General features: G+C 33.3%; 2 protein-coding genes across 2 annotated transcripts; both read right to left on the reverse strand.

The window, feature by feature from the left end:
- Positions 1-3761: 3761 nt before the first annotated feature.
- On the reverse strand, positions 3762-8346 carry LOC112772858 (putative L-ascorbate peroxidase 6). Its single transcript, XM_025817861.3, has 10 exons — positions 8127-8346; positions 7675-7780; positions 7378-7505; positions 6741-6811; positions 6544-6586; positions 6365-6461; positions 6036-6119; positions 5400-5521; positions 4976-5042; positions 3762-4120 (listed from the first exon to the last, which is right to left on the reverse strand). Exons 1-10 carry the CDS (start codon positions 8293-8295, stop codon positions 4018-4020), a joined length of 990 nt encoding a protein of 329 aa, XP_025673646.1. The 5' UTR covers positions 8296-8346; the 3' UTR covers positions 3762-4017.
- A 1477-nt stretch (positions 8347-9823) lies between these two features.
- Positions 9824-13559, reverse strand: LOC112771178 (G-type lectin S-receptor-like serine/threonine-protein kinase SD2-5). The gene has a single exon (XM_025815824.2). The coding sequence runs from the start codon at positions 12608-12610 to the stop codon at positions 10154-10156; it is 2457 nt and encodes an 818-aa protein (XP_025671609.1). The 5' UTR covers positions 12611-13559; the 3' UTR covers positions 9824-10153.
- Between the last annotated feature and the right edge of the window lie 4622 nt (positions 13560-18181).

An 18181-nucleotide genomic window follows, 5' to 3' on the forward strand; every position in this document is an offset into this window, starting at 1 on the left:
CACCGATTCCAACTGCTAACTCACCTATAACCGTTGTCCCCAAAAGAGAATAAAGATTACTGTGACAAACTCCTTTCATCACTACCAAAGAACCACGAACAACTTTCAGTACCCCATTTTTCGCAACTATTTTGCAACCATTTTTCTCCAACAAACCTATGAAGATCAGATTTTTTCGCAAGTATGGAATATGTCTCACATCCTTTAAGGTTCTTACGACACCATCATGCATCTTGATTCTTACAGTACCCAACCCCACAGTTTTACAAGCATGATCATTGCCCATTAGAACTGTGCCACCATTTATGCTTTCATAGGTAGTAAACCACTTCCTATTTGGACACATATGGTGAGAGGCTCCTGAATCAAGAATCCACTTATCGAAGATTTCTTAAGATTGTTCTGTCACAGAGTAACAATCTTCCTCATCATTTGAGACGTAGCTTGCTTCTTGCTTTTCTTTTGGGTTGTCGTTGTTCTGTTTCTTGAAAGTTATCTTCTTATTTGGATAATTTGCTTTGAAATGTCCAGCCTCACCACATTTAAAGCATATTCTCTCCGCGTGAGGTCTAGATTTTGGCCTAGACTTTCCACGCTTATTACCTTTTCCTCTTTCATTAGTCCTTCCTCTAGCCGCGAACAATCCTTGTGCTTGATCATTATACTCTCTTCCATTTGAAGATGACATTACACTTGTAGCAACCTTACGTAGATCATCCGCTAAAAGTGATGCCCTCGTCTCATCCATGGTCAGAGTGTCACCCACTAGCATCAATGTCTGCACCAGATTTTCATAGGACTTCGGTAATAAAAGTAACAATATGAGTGCTTGGTCTTCATCATCAACCTTCACATCTATATCCTTTAAGTTTGATATGATCCTGTCAAACTTATTGATATATTCTCGGATTGAGGTGCCTTCCTCCATCTTGCATGTATACAATTTGGATTTTAAGTAGATTCTGTTAGTTAGAGTCTTCGTCATGAAGTTACTCTCTAACTTTAACCAAACGCCTGCTGCAGTTGCTTCTTCATTTACCAAAAAAGCAACATCCCTCTCAAGGCATAAGATTATTGCAGCCCACGCCTCAAGATATAATTCTTCCCAATCCTCATCTTTCATTTCCTCCAGCTTTTTCTTTTTCTGCCAGTGCCTTGTGTAATTTTTGTGATATAAGCAGATTTTTCATTTGCATCCTCCAATAGGAAAAATCATTTTTCCCATTGAACTTCTCGATTTCATATTTGCCTACTTTGACATTATTACTAGTAGAAGCCATTATATTCAAAATTGAATGTTACCACTCAAATAATGAATAATATAACGTTGGCTCTTGATACCAATTGTTGAGTTTGCAGCGGAATTTTGACTTCTAATAGATAGCTACAAAGTAATATGAAATTGAACACTACTCACAATAATGCACTCGCTATATAATTACTAAAGAGAAAAGGAAATAAAATAATAATAATAATAATAATATGAAAAGAAGATGTGAATGTAGTTGTTATTGTTGATGATGATTGAATTGAAATTCTACAAACGTTTATATAGTGGTTATATGCTATAATTTCAACGGATAGAAATAAAACTTTCCTATAATAACTCTTAGCCTTCCTTTTCTTAGCCTTCCTTTTCTTTCTCTCTCCCTCACAAAAAGAAAACATGCTTTTGCTCAACAGAAGTAACATCCACATAGAACACGCCAAAAGAAAATCAATCAAGTAACACCCATGAATAGATACTAACTAATTAGTACTTTCAGACGAGGCTTCACGGTGCGAGCAGGAGGAGTCCAACGTGGCGTTCGTCAGAACAGAGCACGGAAGCTAGCATTGAGTTATCCGGCTAAGAAGGGGACGCTTCAATGGCGCTGCGACAACGACATGCAGTGTCAGCGGCGCACTGTGGGTGAGAATCAGACGCCCTTGGTTGCTCGCACATGGGCGGCATGAAGGCGCTGCGGCGGTCTGGGCCGAACTTCTGACGAACGCGGCTGGTAGCACGTGGACGGGATGGAGGCGTTGCGGCGGTTTAGGGTGAGCTTCCGACGCCGGTGGTTACTTGCATGTGGATGGACGCGGCGGTTGACGGCCTTTGGGAAAGGCATACGACGAACATGTTTGGGAGGCGCTGCCGTTGGATAGTTTTGGATGCTGTTGATGTTGAAGTGAAACGGTGAAAAAGGGGGAATTTAGCTAGGGTTAATTTGGTTCTATATGGGTAAATTGGGATGTTGCTTCTTGCTTGTATAGTGAAATGGGTTTCGGGGTCCAACCCAATAAGAGTTGGCAGGAGTTGGCTGAACTCCCTCTTGGATCCCTAGCAGAATTGATATATATATATATATATATATATATATATATATATATATATATATATATATATATATATATATAGTCTTTTACGGAATAAAATTAAAAACGGTTCCGCTAGAGAACCAACTAGAGTCCAGCCAACTTCTGCCAACTTTCTAATGGATTGGACTTTAAAGCCCATCTTAATAAAAGTAAGTTGATATACTTGGATATTTCTTCTGCTAAGTATCAGAATATTTCTTTTTCATACTAAATGAATGTTTTGTTTTATGTATTTTTGGATTTCTTTTGTGTTGCGAATGTAGATGTCTCTATTTCTTTAAAAATTGTATGTTTTTTTAAAATCCTATAGGTATCTGATTGTTTTTGCCAAAATATAACTGGACATTTCTTCTGTTAAGCATTAAGATGTTTTTTTCATATTAAATAGATGTTTTTTTTATATATTTATGCAATTGTTCAAGAACAGTCTGTGCTCCACCACTCCTTCTTCCTTGAACAACTTCTGAAGCTGAACCAGATTGTACTTTCAGCAGAACTGCACCACCTCCGTCGGCATCGCAAGGTCGCTACCGCCAAGCCCTGACACGAGCTTCGTTTCGTTGACCACCACAACAAACTTGTCGGGGCAGCCTCCACCATCTTCTCGCGGAGAAGAGTGCCGCCGCAGCCTTTTACTCGGTGGAGAGGAGATGACCGAGCTTGGCGACGACGAAGCAATGGTGGAGCCGGTGCCAAGGCCGAGGACCATGCTGGACTTGACGTAATCGACGGCCTTGTCGGCGGCGAGCTTTTTAAGATCTTGGGTAAGGACAGGGACGGAGAAGGCCTGACGGTGAGGAAAAGGGGTCTTTGTATGTTGTTGTTGGGAGTGCGTAAGTTAATATGGGAAAGAATGGGAATGTATTTATAGTTTTTAATTAGGTTTACTTAATCAGTTTCTAATTATTTAAATTTTGAATTTAAAAATTTAAAATTAATTATTAATAATTATAATTAATTGAGTTGTTCAATTCTTGGCTAGTTAGACATTTGGTTATCTATACTTTTTCAATTAAAAAAAAAAAAGCTTTCTTGGGTCATTATTAATATGCATGTTCTCCGAATGCATCAAGTGTTTATTATTATATGAAAAGTCATCTATGTTGGCATGAATATAACTTTATTTTCTTATAATTTCTTTCAACATTTAAATTCTAACATGGAAAAGTCTATAGAGCCAGCAACTTTGTTAAATTCTGGCCAGCATGTAACCAGCAAAAAAAAGTGAGCCATTGGATTAAATCTTATACCAATCTCACACCATTAAAACCATTATTGATGGCTATTTAATGGCTACATATCACAAAAGTTGATGGCCCTAACATTCTTCTTCTAACATAAAAGTTGCACTCATTACCAGTGTTAAATGCCGTCAAATCCTAAGAATGGTATTGGTCAAATAAGGCCAATAATAACTTTTGTCATCCATTTAATTTTCGAAATAATGCATCATTACTCTAGTGACAAAAGTTGAATAGGTTTAACTACTTTCTGTTTTGGGTATATATATATATATATATATATATATATATAGTATGTCTTGGTGGGCAAAACATTATGAGCTCCCTAAACATTCACTAAGACTTTGCATAAACATCAACAGAAAATCACCAAAAACAAATAAATAAATAACGGCTTACATTCAATTTCTAAAATTTATAGGCTATTCCACCTCACACCAGAATTCACCAGCTTGACATATGCATTCTTGAAATCTTCAAAGAATATGTTCTCATTTTCTGCGTATTTCTTGATCCATCTGTTCAGCAAATGAAGTTTTCTTAAGGCATGCACATAAAAGTACGAACAGAATTAACCCAAACATGAATGCATATGTGCTGCAAGGCTGCACCAGAGATAAATAAGGGTTCTTGCCAGTGCCTAATTCTCTGAGCTAGAATGTATTTTAGAACCATAAATGAGACCTAATCAAGTTAAACAAAAAAAGGGTTATGCCTTTTTCTTAGGATTAGGATCTTTCGAATAGAGGAGGACGGAATTCAAGATTTAGTTACACAAGTCTTCTTAAGACTGGGTTTAACCCCAAAAGCTAGCTCAGAGGGAGAAGACATTGGATCAATCATTTACCACTAGAACATAAGCTATAGTAGTTAGCAACGGTGTAACTTGATTTTCTTGTAATTTCTCATAACTACGATTAACATAAGAGGATACACTCATAACAGATAGCATAGGCCAGGATGTTTTGCCCATCGAATCCTAAGGATGACGCTGGTTAAAAAACTAGAGAGGAGTGCTTAGCTATTTTGAAAACGTTTACTTGGTCATATCCTAAATACTACAGTACTAGAGAAATCTAAGGAAGCTAACTAGCTAAATTTACAAGTAACCATGTCATATTCACTTGTTATCATAGGTACTGTTTTCAATTGCTGGACTATATGCATTAACTGTCATTTCTAGGATCCAGAAACAAAATTAAAATTGAAAATTATGCTTCTAATCCTAAATTGTTCCTATTCATATAAAAATTTAATCCTAATATTGAAGCATTTGCGACGGTTTTGTACAGAAATCTTGGTGCTTAGCATATAATGCAATAGGTCATTTTCACAATAAGGGAAATATAAGAGGTTTTGAAAAGATAAAGAACCTTAAGCATTCGTTATCCTCAACAAGTGCGTGATCTGAAGGAAGGCCAATCATACTTGACATGCCACCTGAAGAGAACAAAACCAGCATTTGAGAATGACAAGAAAAGTTGTTCATAAAACCAAAAGGTAACAAAAAAAAGATTGAACATATTTGGTCTATCCGAAAAAATGAGCACACAATCAAATCAATCACAGATGTTCATGTCATTTATAGTTTGTTGCCAAAAAAAAAATGATGCCAAAGAAACTGAAAAATTTTCTCTAACATTAAGATCTGTTGCAAAACAGGCACAAATCATCAAAATAAGGTAGTTACTGAATCTTATAGGCATAACATGCCTTCAACTCCTTCATTTCCATATCATTTTCATTAAACAAAGAATTGACTCAGAGAACAATCTTTTAACTTAGTTATGAGCTTACCTGGATTTGCCCAAGGCTTCTCCAAAAGAATCTTATAATATGCATTGTCAAAAGAAGTTGGGCTTCCAAAACCTTTACTTCCAAGAGTGTGGGCTCCAGACAAAGCTACAAGTTCTTGTGTTCTGTGAAAGAGAACCCCAAAAGGATAACAAGTTAACAACACATAAGCAAAATGAATTCTATCTAAAAGAAAAAATAATATGCAGATAATTTTAGATGGTAATGAATAGATTTTGTCTAAGCAAACAATCAAATAGCTTTTAGGTTAGGTAATTACCACATTCTGTTTTCTTGCCTTGATACATTTTGTTTACATATCACCTAGGTATAAAAGTGGTTAACTTCCGCATTTACTATCTCAAAAGAGAAACGACTTTTGTTTATGCGGCAACACCTAATTGAATATAAGTCTAAAAGAGTTTATTCAGACGGTGCATAAAAATTAAATTCTTGTAGAATTAGGACTATAATGGTAAATCATAGACATGTCTCTACATGGTAAAATATATAGACAATTGAACATTTTTACAATGAATAGTTGCAGAAAACTAAAATAAAAATAATATTTTACACCAGCCAAAAAGAAAAGTAACTTTCTCTTACAGAACAGAAGTGCACATATAAAGGTATACTCACGAAAAGCCTTTTCTCTGGAAGCATTTCTTCAAACTGGAAGCACTGAGAGATTCCTCAGGAAGTTTACCTTCAGGGTCAGGCCCCCTTCAATCAAAATGAATGATAAAATTGTTATTGGCAGAAGACACAAATCAGATTTTGTTTGTCATGAGCCCAAAAAGAAAAAAAAAAGTTATGATTTTTTATTCTTTAACAAATAGCCTTAAAATACAATTAGAAGAATTTAATACTCTTTTAGGAGAATATAAGGCACCAACCTAAGATATATAACTACTTGTCTATCATACTTAAGATCAAAAGCAAATGCTACTACAAAATGAACATCTTACAGTGAATCTAGTCTGCCCAAAGAAACTTGGATTGATGGACCTCCACATAATTCGATTGCTTCGGCGCCAGCAACAGCAATCATGTCCCCCCAGGATACTGGTAAAGGTAAATTGGAATGTGTTGGCCTAGACAAATTCAGCACTTAATATTTGTGGCGATTACTGTATAAAACAAGGACCTGGTTGGATAGCATCTATTTGAATCTTTGCTTTCTGAAGAACCTAACAATATAGTCACCACAGTATCAGCTTTATAGAACTTGTGACTTCATTATTAAACAAGAGCATAAAACATATAATCATATATGGAGTTCTCCAAATAATAAAATAAAGGATCAGGGAAAAGAGAGATAGAAACTTGGTGAGATAGACCCACCTTTATTGATTTTTTTAGGCCAGAATTTTCAGGTCTTTCAAGTTCATAAACTATAGAACCATTCATACCACCTGCAATAACATGAATAGTTAAAAAAATTGTATATTATGAATTTGAGAAGAAAACAAAAGTAAGTTATCTAAATTCCGGAATGAATCAAAGAAATACAATTGTTACTAGCAATGACACATCAGTTCTCAAGGAAACATAGTAAAAGGTCCCTTGTATTATATATACAAATCCAATTATAGAGCAAGGCCTTCCACCTAATTTTACCCTCCAGCCAAACTTCTAAGTTCTAACACTTAACACTTCACTACAGAAAAGTCACATGATAATTCATGAAGCACATGGATCACTATATATTTGACAAAGCACCATCACTACTTCAGTTTCATGGCTTCCCTCCAAAATAGCAGTGTTTATATTTTCGGAGAGGCTACTAATATAGAAAACTTCGCAAGATTATGAAAATTTTAACATTGATAACCCATCCTTCATAGAACATTTTACATCCACTATACAACAGAGTTGAATCTAGCAAGCTTATGCCTGAAAACTAAAAGTCCAAAACAGGACTATCCAGAAGCAAACAGCATTTTTGAAAGTTTAACATGTCCCTTGGATCCAGAGATACCTGTCTTGTCATCCATGTCAAAGGTTCCTGCATCATGGAAAACCAAACGAAGCACGCCTGCAGCTTTTCCCTTCGACAATACCTTCCTTACTTCTTCTTTAATTAGAAGATATTCCTTCGTACTAGGCCTTCAATAAGGGGCAGAAGAAGCATTGAAATGACAACAAATCAAGCAAGCAAGACAATCCAACATTCAAACAAAACAATGAAACTTGTGCTTAAAGATTCTAATTAGGTTTATGTATAAAGCAACATATAGTGTTGAATAGGATTTTTAAATCATTCAACGATTCTTACTGTGCAGCGTATGCTTGGAGACAACCCATAATCTGAGTCAGGGGAACAAGACATGGCAAAGTGGCTATGGATACTAGCCCTCTCCTTCCAACCACCAGATTTGGACCTACATTTATACCATTAATATACTTTAAATTATAAATATAACACAAAGTCATTCACGTAAATTCCGCAAGGATGCAGATGCAAAATTACATCAACAAATTGCAGTGTGAATTCAAAAGCATAGCAAACTAAATTATTATAAATTGAACAATGAACATTCCGTAGATTTCCTTAGAGGAATTCTTAGACGTATTAATCTTTTATTTTCTTTTAAAATAAATCATGAATTTAATTTTCTCGGACTATCAGTGACACTAAACCCTAAGCTAAAGTGTGAACTAAAATGTAAAATCTTAAAAGCACCATTGCATAAAATAACTGGAGAACAGTTAGTAGTAAGTTGTTACCTGAAGATGAAGGAGGAGGAGGGTGGTTGGGGTGGAAATTAACGGTTGAGAAAGTTGGGCGTTGTGATTTGGCGGGAAAATTGGTTAGGGGTTTGTGTTGTTGAGCTGAAGCTGAAGCGGTGGAGATTGAACACAGTAGAGGATGATGGTTGGTCAGAGTTGAACTCATTTTCTCAATAACTCACGCCACACACTCCTTTCCACTTTACCCCCCTCATTTCCTTTTTAATATTATTAATTAATTAATATAGTAATCAAATTTTCAATGATTAGTTTTAGTTGATTACAGTTGAGTTTTTGTTATATAACTCTAATTGACGACTACTTTCTTAACCGTCTCCAATAAATCAGTATAAAGTTTATACTTTAGAGAAGAGGTTAATTTTGATGCATGATTTTACACAATTATTTAATCTATTTTTTAAATAATTATTTTTATGTGATTAATATAAAATATATTTATTTTTACTGATATAATATTATATAATTAAATACACGTATAAAATTATTTCGTACTAAAATGTTCTGGAAATAATAAATTATTATTTGTTTTGTATATATAAACTAGTTTACGATTTTTATTGTTAAAAAGTTTTCAAAGCTCAAATCTCTAGGGCTGCACACGGATCGGATCAGATTGGATATTGCCTAAAATTCTATCCGATCCGCAATGCACTCATCGGATCGGATCGGATCGGATACGATATCCGCAATTTTTCAAGCCAGATCCGATCCGCAAGTATGCAGATCGGATATCGGGTATATCCGCATAATTAAAAAAAAAATGTTTTCGAATTCCATTTGGCTATTTTTACAAAAAAAATTCATTTTTCACCTGTTTAAACATATTTAATTCTAAAATATTATCAATAAAATTTCTCTTGAATAACAAAAAAAATAATAACACAAGATTTAAATTTAATTATTCTAAGTCGAAGTACAACATAAAAAATAAAAAACAATATATCATAAAATTCATAAAACAACACACTAAAATTCATATCACATTAGGGTTTATTTTTTTAAACTATGCTATTTATATGTAACGTGCGGATATGCGGATTTGCGGATCGAATCCGCAAATATCACTGCCAAATCCACAATCCGATCCTACCATAGTGCGGATTTAAGCGGATTGGATCCGATCCGATCCGATGGCTCTGCGGATCGGATAATATCTGCAAAATTTGGGTCGGATGCGGATAATTACCGCGGATATACGGATATTATCCGATCTATATGCACCCCTACAAATCTCTCTTAATTAAGAATTGGTAATTTATCTTTTTAGAATGAAAAGTTTTCCCTTCAATGTCTTTACTATTTTGAAATTTCAGTTAAATTTTATAAATTTAACTCCTGAATCACTTGACAGTATGGTAATATTTTATGAATAAAAATAAAAAATATTAAAACTAATATTCTTTATTAATATTAATTAACACTTTAAATTAATACTTTATTTTTATATTATTAAGATGGTATAAAAATATTTTTATTAGGCAAATATTAATAAAAATAAATAAATTTTATTCGTCACATGACGTTGTTCTAAAAATAAAAATTAAATTTATAAATGGTCCAATTGAAGGGACCTATAAAAATATTGTTAATATGTATACCAATAACTATTCTATTAAAAGTTTAGAATTCTTTTCTACTATCGAAATTGTAACAAATATGAAGTCAGAGTTAGATTGATCATAGAGCAGGGATTCCATTCACATTACAAAATTTACAAGAGGCAGGGTACATGAAAGCTCTATATACCAATAACTAATCCTAAAAAAGAAAACTGCATTAATACCAACTTTACCTCAACATTACAACAACGAAAGAAAGAGATTTGCTATTTGTATTTACTATTGTCTCGTATACAAAACTGAAACATATTCCTCTGTCATTGAATTGAGTGTTTGATCAATTCTATGCATATCATACACTCTATTCAATAATAGGGAATTTTAACATTGGATCCGTTCAGTATAGGAAACAAAACAAGTAGAAATAACATGGTAGAGGCAGTGTTATCTTGGTCCTGAAAGACGAACAGCAGAGAGATATGCATCACTGTTACAATCTGATGGACCTGAAGAAGTTGTGGCTCCTTCACTGAGACTGAAGACATTGGTGAAAAGGCGAGAACCCAGGTTAGCAGAACTTGTTGGTGGCTTAGGAACAGTGCAAAGACCTTCCAGCATTTGCACTACTTTGGTCATTGAAGGCCTCATTGCCATGTCTTCTTGTATGCACCACAATGCAACTTTTATAGCTATATGAACCCTTTCATCATTTACATCTTCTTTCAACTCTGAGTCAAGGATTTCCCTCAGTTTCCCTTCTTCCATCATCTTCATAGCGTAGCTTGGGAAATGTGATTTCTCTGAGGTTTCAGATGGATCATAGTTCTTCCTTCCGGCGATGATCTCTAGCAGCACCATTCCGTAGCTGTAAACATCACTCTTCTCTGATATGGCGTAGTTTGTTATCCACTCGGGGGCGAGGTACCCTCGAGTTCCTCTTAGTGTTGTGAAGACATGGCTTTGTTCTCTGTTCATGAGCTTAGCCAGGCCAAAATCGGATACTTTTGCCATGAAATGATCATCTAGAAGCACATTTTCCGGCTTGATGTCACAATGGATGATCTTTGAGTCGCAATCTTCGTGAAGGTAAGCGAGACCTTTTGCTGTGCCGAGCGCTATGTTGAACCTTGTATCCCAATCCAACCGAAACTCACCATTGTTCTTCTTGAATATCCATTTGTCCAATGATCCATTGGCCATGTACTCATAAGCAAGAAGCCTGTTAGTACCTTCAACACAGAATCCTCTGAGCTTAACCAAATGCACGTGATGGATGCTTCCAATGATGCTTACTTCAGCTCTAAACTCTTTCTTCCCTTGGCCAATACCTTCCAACTGCTTCACTGCTACTTGAGTCCGATCTGGTAGCACTCCTTTGTAAACCGAGCCGAAACCGCCTTGTCCAAGCTTTACAGAGAAGTGATTTGTAGCAGCTTCTAGATCCTTGTAGCTGTAACGGATTGGCATACCTGTTAGATTCTCCAAGAAGTTGTCCTCTTCCGAATTCTCCTCTTGTGACTCGGGTACATTTGGCTTCCTCCGGTAGCACCTAATTCCCACAAAGAGCAAGCAAGAAATCACAAGCAGTGTTACTATGACAATGATCACTGTGACTATAGTGTGCTTATTGCTACTTCCACCACCCCCGTTGCTACTACCTCTTCCATCACTAGAGATTTTGATGTAAGAAACATAACCAGAATCAGTGCTAGGTTTCTGAAAACTACCTATGTCATCCAATAGGAAACAGTTTCCTGAACTAAGGTGGAAGAACATGGCAAGGCATGAGCAATTTCCGTTGCAAGATTTTTGGCAACCTTCCAAATTGGTCTTCGAAAACGGCTTAAGAAATTGGAGCGCAACGTAATTGAGTCCATCATCACCTTTCATCAAAGTGATGGATTTATCGCTGCAGGCAGAGTCGAAACCTGGCTTGCAAGGCAGAACAGAAGGGCAGTTACACTTATTGTTCCCTGTGCAGATGCTATATGGATCACAAGTTTCAGGCGTATTGCAAGATCCTTGTGGTATTGTTGCCTGGGAAGGCGAATTCGATCCTCCGGCTTCAAGATCAAAGAAAGTGATTAACCCATTTGAACCCAAGACAGCAACCCAAGTGCCATTATTACCTGAAAGATCAACAAAAATGAATTGCCGCAAAAAAACCCTGCTCTTGTCATAGAACCTCCACGATTTTTCGGCAAGCGTTGCCAAAGCCACCACACCGCCATTTTGATTGATGATCATGCGATTATCACTCTGCGTAGACCAATAAGGCTGAGGAGTCTTGAAACCAGCATAGAGTTTGACATCTCCTGAATTGAACTCAAGAGAATAGGTCAAGTTGTTGGGGCTAGGATCACTGACTAGTTTCATTCCCTCTGTGAAGTTCTGTCCTGGCAACAATGTATTTGTTGGATAATTGAAACTCTGCCATATAATTGTTGTATTATCCTTTCCAAGCAACACCAAATTTCCATTGTCTTGCAATTCCATTGAAGAAACACCCTTGCCACTTGTGTTTGTAGACCACACAACTGTTTCACCCTTATTCAAGACGACATTTCCCTTTTCATCAAACTCAAATTTGTCAGTATTTGCAATGGGGACTGCTCGATTTGCAGTCCAGATCAGAGTGTTGCTCTTAACATGAACAATCACTACTAGGAACTTTGTAATATCATCAGCAGTGGTGGCAAATCCAAAGGTGAATTTCCCACTGCTTGATGCAAGGAACTTGCCATCCTTATCAACCCAGTTCATTTGAGCACCTTTGATGGATCCTGGATACACCTTACCAACAAATTGGACACCTCCCAAACACACTTCACACAAAAGCATGATAACCAATAACACCAAGGTACCCATAATTTGAAAGAAAGACCAACGATTTCTCATCATTTACTCAAACTAAGCCAGTTTCCTATTGTGTGGTATGAGATTTACAAGGAACAAAATTCTGGGAAGTTGCGAAATAGAATTTTGGTAAAAGGGACACACACACACTAACAAATGGTAAAACTAGAGAAAAACTTTGAAGGTGAATATTGTTTTTCTTACTTTGATTACACACGATATGAACACAGTCACACAGAATAAGAATAAACAAATATTAGATTGTGTACCTAAGGATTGACCAACCCCAAAAACCAAAGCTTATCCATTGGAATCTGATGAATCCTGGTTTTGCACACAGGAAGCAGAATTGAATGAGGGGATAGACCCAGAAGAAATAAAGGATTGAAAATGGTTGGACACTAGGACAACCTTGAGAAGTAGGGAACGTAGATTGAATTGGACACTCTTAGCTTTTAGTTCTGACTCTGAAAACAAGGCAATAAGGACTAGTAGGACAAAAGGTACTCTTCAGTCTTCTTTGACAATTTTGCACCACCAAGTTGCAAAAAATGGAAGGAAAAGCAGAAGAGGCATTTAAACAAACACGTGAAGTGCAACCACAAATGACTGATGAAAAGTCAGAGAAAACCAAGTGGTTTTGTAACTGTGAGAGGTAAATAAAACTCAAAACGGTATCATGGTCTGGTTTTTTCTGTTTTAGACTTTTAGGTGTTGTTTCTGTTCCTACGTGCCTTTTGATACCACCATGAAAAAGAGAAGAAAAAATGGTTTCAGACTTTGGATCTGACTTTACACTGTGAAATGAGGAACATAAAAAGGGTGTGTGTTCTTTTCTTCTTGTTCTTTCCTTCTTCTTCCTTTTGTTTTATTAAATTTCTAGTGGTTTGACTAATTGACGGATCCATAATCACATCTTCTGTTCAAGTCCAACTTTCGTGTTCAAAATAGGTGACAACTAGGAACAGAGTTTTAGTATAGCGCAGGTTAAACTACCAAATCGACGCTCAACTTTTTAATACGGTAACAACAAGAAGAGTAAACATCTAACCGATCTCTGTTTTAAAATAGAATCCCGCATGAACCAATGGAATAAGTATACAATGTGTACAATGAGCTATTCTTTAACCTAATAAAAAAATGTAACCATATGTTATTGTATAAGTTCAAATATTCAGAATAAAATACTATTAATTTATCAAACACAATACATTTATACTATGCAGAATAACCATCCAAATACTAAGGATAATAAAGATCTGATATCCTACTGAATCACTTTAAATAAATATTCGATACTTTAATTTTAATTTGAAATTACCGTCATTGTATGTACTGTATAGAACATGTATTGGCTCTCTTTACTTCCTCTTTAAAATAAGATAAAGCAACTCTTGTAAATAAATATATAGATTTGTTTGGACAATTTAAAAAAAATATTTTTTAAGTTATTTTTTTAAAAGATATTATAAAAAAATAAAAATAGTTTTATATTTAGATATTTCATATAAAAATATATTTTTATTTATTAATTATATTTAGGTATAACTATATAAAAATATTTTTTATTTAATGAAAAATATATTTTTTAAAAAAGATATAAATTATAACTTGCTAAAAAAAGATATTTTTATTTTTCTAGTACTTTTATTTTTATTACTAAAAATTTACTAAACACACTAAAAATAAAAAGTAAAAAGATTTTTTTTCAAAAAAAAACTTTTTTTTTATCAACTTCATGGCGCCTAAGCAAACACATATTCAATTTGGTTCTCCTCCATAACTAACGTGAGTTATAGCGGTCCTTCCATCATATTTCGATTTTCGTCACCAAACCTGACCGATGAGATCTATGTGGCAATTAATATTGTTGATGTTAAGTGCCATGCTAATTTAAGAGGAATGGACGATTTATCCATTTTTTATATTTTATTGACAGAAACTTTCTTATCCTATTTTAAAATAAACAAAGATCGAATTGAGTGTTTACTCTATTTTAAATAAATTACATAATTTTATGTGATTATTTTTACTTATAAAGTAAATAAATAATAATAGGTACTTAAATAATTTTAAATTAGGAATTTTAGTATTGAGTAAAATTTGATCTTTATATAAGAAGACTAATTTATCTAAATGGTATTTTTTGAAATATAATCTGTTTTAAAATTGAATTTTTAAAAAATTATTTGTTTACAAAATATATTTTAATAATTTTATTAAAAAATATAAAACCAATTTATCTAAAAAAATAATTCTTAAAAAGTCAATGTGGATATATCCTAAAAGATCTATTGTGCTATACAATTTAGATGATTCTGTTACATTTTTATCGAAAAACTGAATCTTTTTCTTTTTAGCGTTAGAAAAATGAATATATGTTAAATTATTTACTAAATTGTAATTATAAAACCGAATATTTTTTCATATTATTACTTTAGAGGACTTTTAAGTTATTTCAGATTGTCCCTTCCTCTAACCATAGTCTATCATTCATAACTATTATATTTTCAACTTATATGATCTGCTATTCATATTGGTTTTATGTAAATTACAAAAAAATAAACTGGAAAACATCTAATATCTACTAAAATTGAAATGCCTGGACTCTTTAATGAATCATGTTTAGTGTCTTGCATAAGTGAATACAAGACAACCCTCAAAAAATAATGCACATATATTTATAGAACCTTGTCTCTGAACTTTATAAACCAATCTTATATTGCCTAAATAATAGCCTCAAATTCTTCTTTATTATTTGAGTATTATTATTAGCTGCTCTTTACTAGCTTAACACAGCTTTGATCTCATTTGTATTCATTAGAGTCCCTCTAACTATGCAACATAAAATTTTTCGCATGCCAATTCTTCAGCAAAATATAAGTGTCACATTAAATTATTAGTAAAATTTTATATCTGGCTAAGTAATTTTGTTATGTTATATCTACTGGCGCAACAGTAAATACTATTAATATTATCAAAACTTTTTGGCGAAAAAATATAAATTTGAAGGTAGATGTTCCGAAGCGCATACCTATAAGGATTCAACCGTTGAGTCAATCATTGATAGTCACTCTTTACTTTCTTCTAAATATTTTTAAAAGGTAGACAGTGCAATAAAATGTAAGAAAGGAACAAATCAACTCCTATTCATTTTAAAATAGGACAACACGACCCATATTAATAAAATATAAGAAATAAATAGATAGACCCCTTATCCATTTTTTCTAAACCAGTATAGCACTTAACAGAATGGACAGGGATCGAATTAGATGTTTACTCTAATAAAAATAATTCTCATTTTTAATAACAACAAAAATATCTTTAAAATATTATAAAATATAACAAAAATAATAAAAATAATATTATTTTTTATAAATCACAAATAATTTTTATATTTAACAAATCGTTTACATATTTGATATAATTTTTTGTAAAAATATTTTAATAACTATTTAAAAAATACATACAAAAAGTTATATAAAAATTTAGACTATAATTTTTTCATCTTTTAAAAGTATTTTTGGTGATTGATAAAAAATCGTAAAAAAAATATATACTTAGCATAAAATCACCAAATTATGAAGATAAATGTGTTATTTTTCTAATGATACTTATAAAAAATTGTATCAAAATTCAAATTTTAAAGCATTTTTTGAAAATATATATTTAACGTTGGATATTTTTATCGTATTTTAAAATATTTTGAGGACATTATACAGTTAATTAAAATGGAGTCATTTTTGTTAGTGTACTGCTAATTCGGATACAAAATTAGTAATTTACCCTATATTATATTTTTCCATTTTGTGAACAAATGTTCCAAAACCACTAATTAAGAATGATATAAAAAAATATTAATATTAAATTTTAAATAATTTTATGTTTTTTTTATAATATCTATGTGATCATCTACAATATCTAGAGGTGTTCACAGGTATCAGATACTTAATTACTCGTCTGAACCCGAATCGAACTAATTAAATTGGTTCTAAAACTAATGAATAATCAGGTACAATCTGAATCTAACCGAACTGATGACACTTTCTATTAATTGGTTCGAATAATAGTTCTGGAAATGGGGAATCCAAATCAATCCGTAGACCCGAACCCTAAACCCATAGCAGCCTTTCAAGTCCTCACCCACACCCATCGTATTTTTCTCCCAAACGAAAAATCCTAGCCAAGCTTCCTCACCGTTACTCACCTTAGCAAATCGGCGGCAGCTTCTTCTCATGGCAACTTCTCCGTCATCGTCTTTGTCAACATCGTCTTCACCGTCGGCTCTTCTTCTGCTTCAATGCTTCAGAAATTTCTAAAACAATCCTTTCGAATATTTTCTTTTGCAAAAATTAACGTCTTATAATATTTTTATTAATCAAAATAATAAAATATTGTTAAAAAATATATAATAACAATTAAATCTAAGAGGTTATTGCATTATGAAAGTCATTATTTATATACATAAACTGCAAACTTATTTTGTGCAATATTACAACTAGAAAATTTCAACATTTTTTAAGAAACATAAACAAAATACTTCAATTTGTCAAGACATTTCTTCTTCAAGTATTGTAAAATATTAGAAGTTTCACATTGAAATTTTGTAAATCATTCACATTGACATTATGGTTATCCAAAATTTACAATTTGTTGTGATAAGCTTAGTTACGTGGATGCCCATTTATGATGGGCGGTTCAGTTTTTCCAAGGAAGTGAACATTTAATGAGAATTTGGAAAAGCTATCTCATGAATACTATAAACAGAGGCTTATACGTAATACACAGCAATAATAAAATAAAAGTAAATGCAATTTTCTCTCTCTTTACTTTTAATACTTCTTTCTATCTTTATATATATATACACATTACAACATATAATAGTCTTTATCTTTCGTACTATTCTATTATATACTTTAATATTATTAAATATATTAATTATATCTACTATATTGATATAGTAATTTCAGTGAATAGTACTACTTGAGTTATCTAATTATATTTTCATATTTTATATTTGTTACTTCTTCCTTATTTATTTAGTTATTTTACAACACGTTATCAGCACGAGACTCTGATCAAATTTTTAGGAAGACTCAGGTAACAAATTTTTATTATGTTGAAGCTCTCTCATCTTGAATTTAATGCTCTTGATATATCTGGAAATAATTATTTATCATGGATACTAGATGTTAAAATCCATCTTGATTTAATGGATCTTGAAGATACCATTAAGGCTGAAAATAATGCATCCCAGAAGGATAAAGCCAAAGTCATGATTTTTCTTCGTCGTCATGTTGACGTATGATTGAAAAATGAATATCCCATATTAAAAGATCCTGCAGATCTGTGGAAAGGCCTTGAAGAAAGATACAATCATCAAAAGACGGTGATACTTCCTCAAGCCCGATATGTTAGAGAAAATTTTCTCGACCTTCCATACCTCGATTGTGCTCCTGCAGCAGCAGTATCGAGAAAAAGAATTTAAAAATATTCTGAGTTAATTTCTTGCTTTCTTGTTGCTGAACGCCAACAATGAGTTGCTCTTAAGAAATCATGAAGCGCGCCCAGCTGGCGCCGCCCCATTTCCTGAAGCAAATGCGGCAAATTATAACT

The sequence above is a fragment of the Arachis hypogaea genome, chromosome 18 (assembly GCF_003086295.3).
Source record: "Arachis hypogaea cultivar Tifrunner chromosome 18, arahy.Tifrunner.gnm2.J5K5, whole genome shotgun sequence".
NCBI lineage: Eukaryota > Viridiplantae > Streptophyta > Magnoliopsida > Fabales > Fabaceae > Arachis > Arachis hypogaea.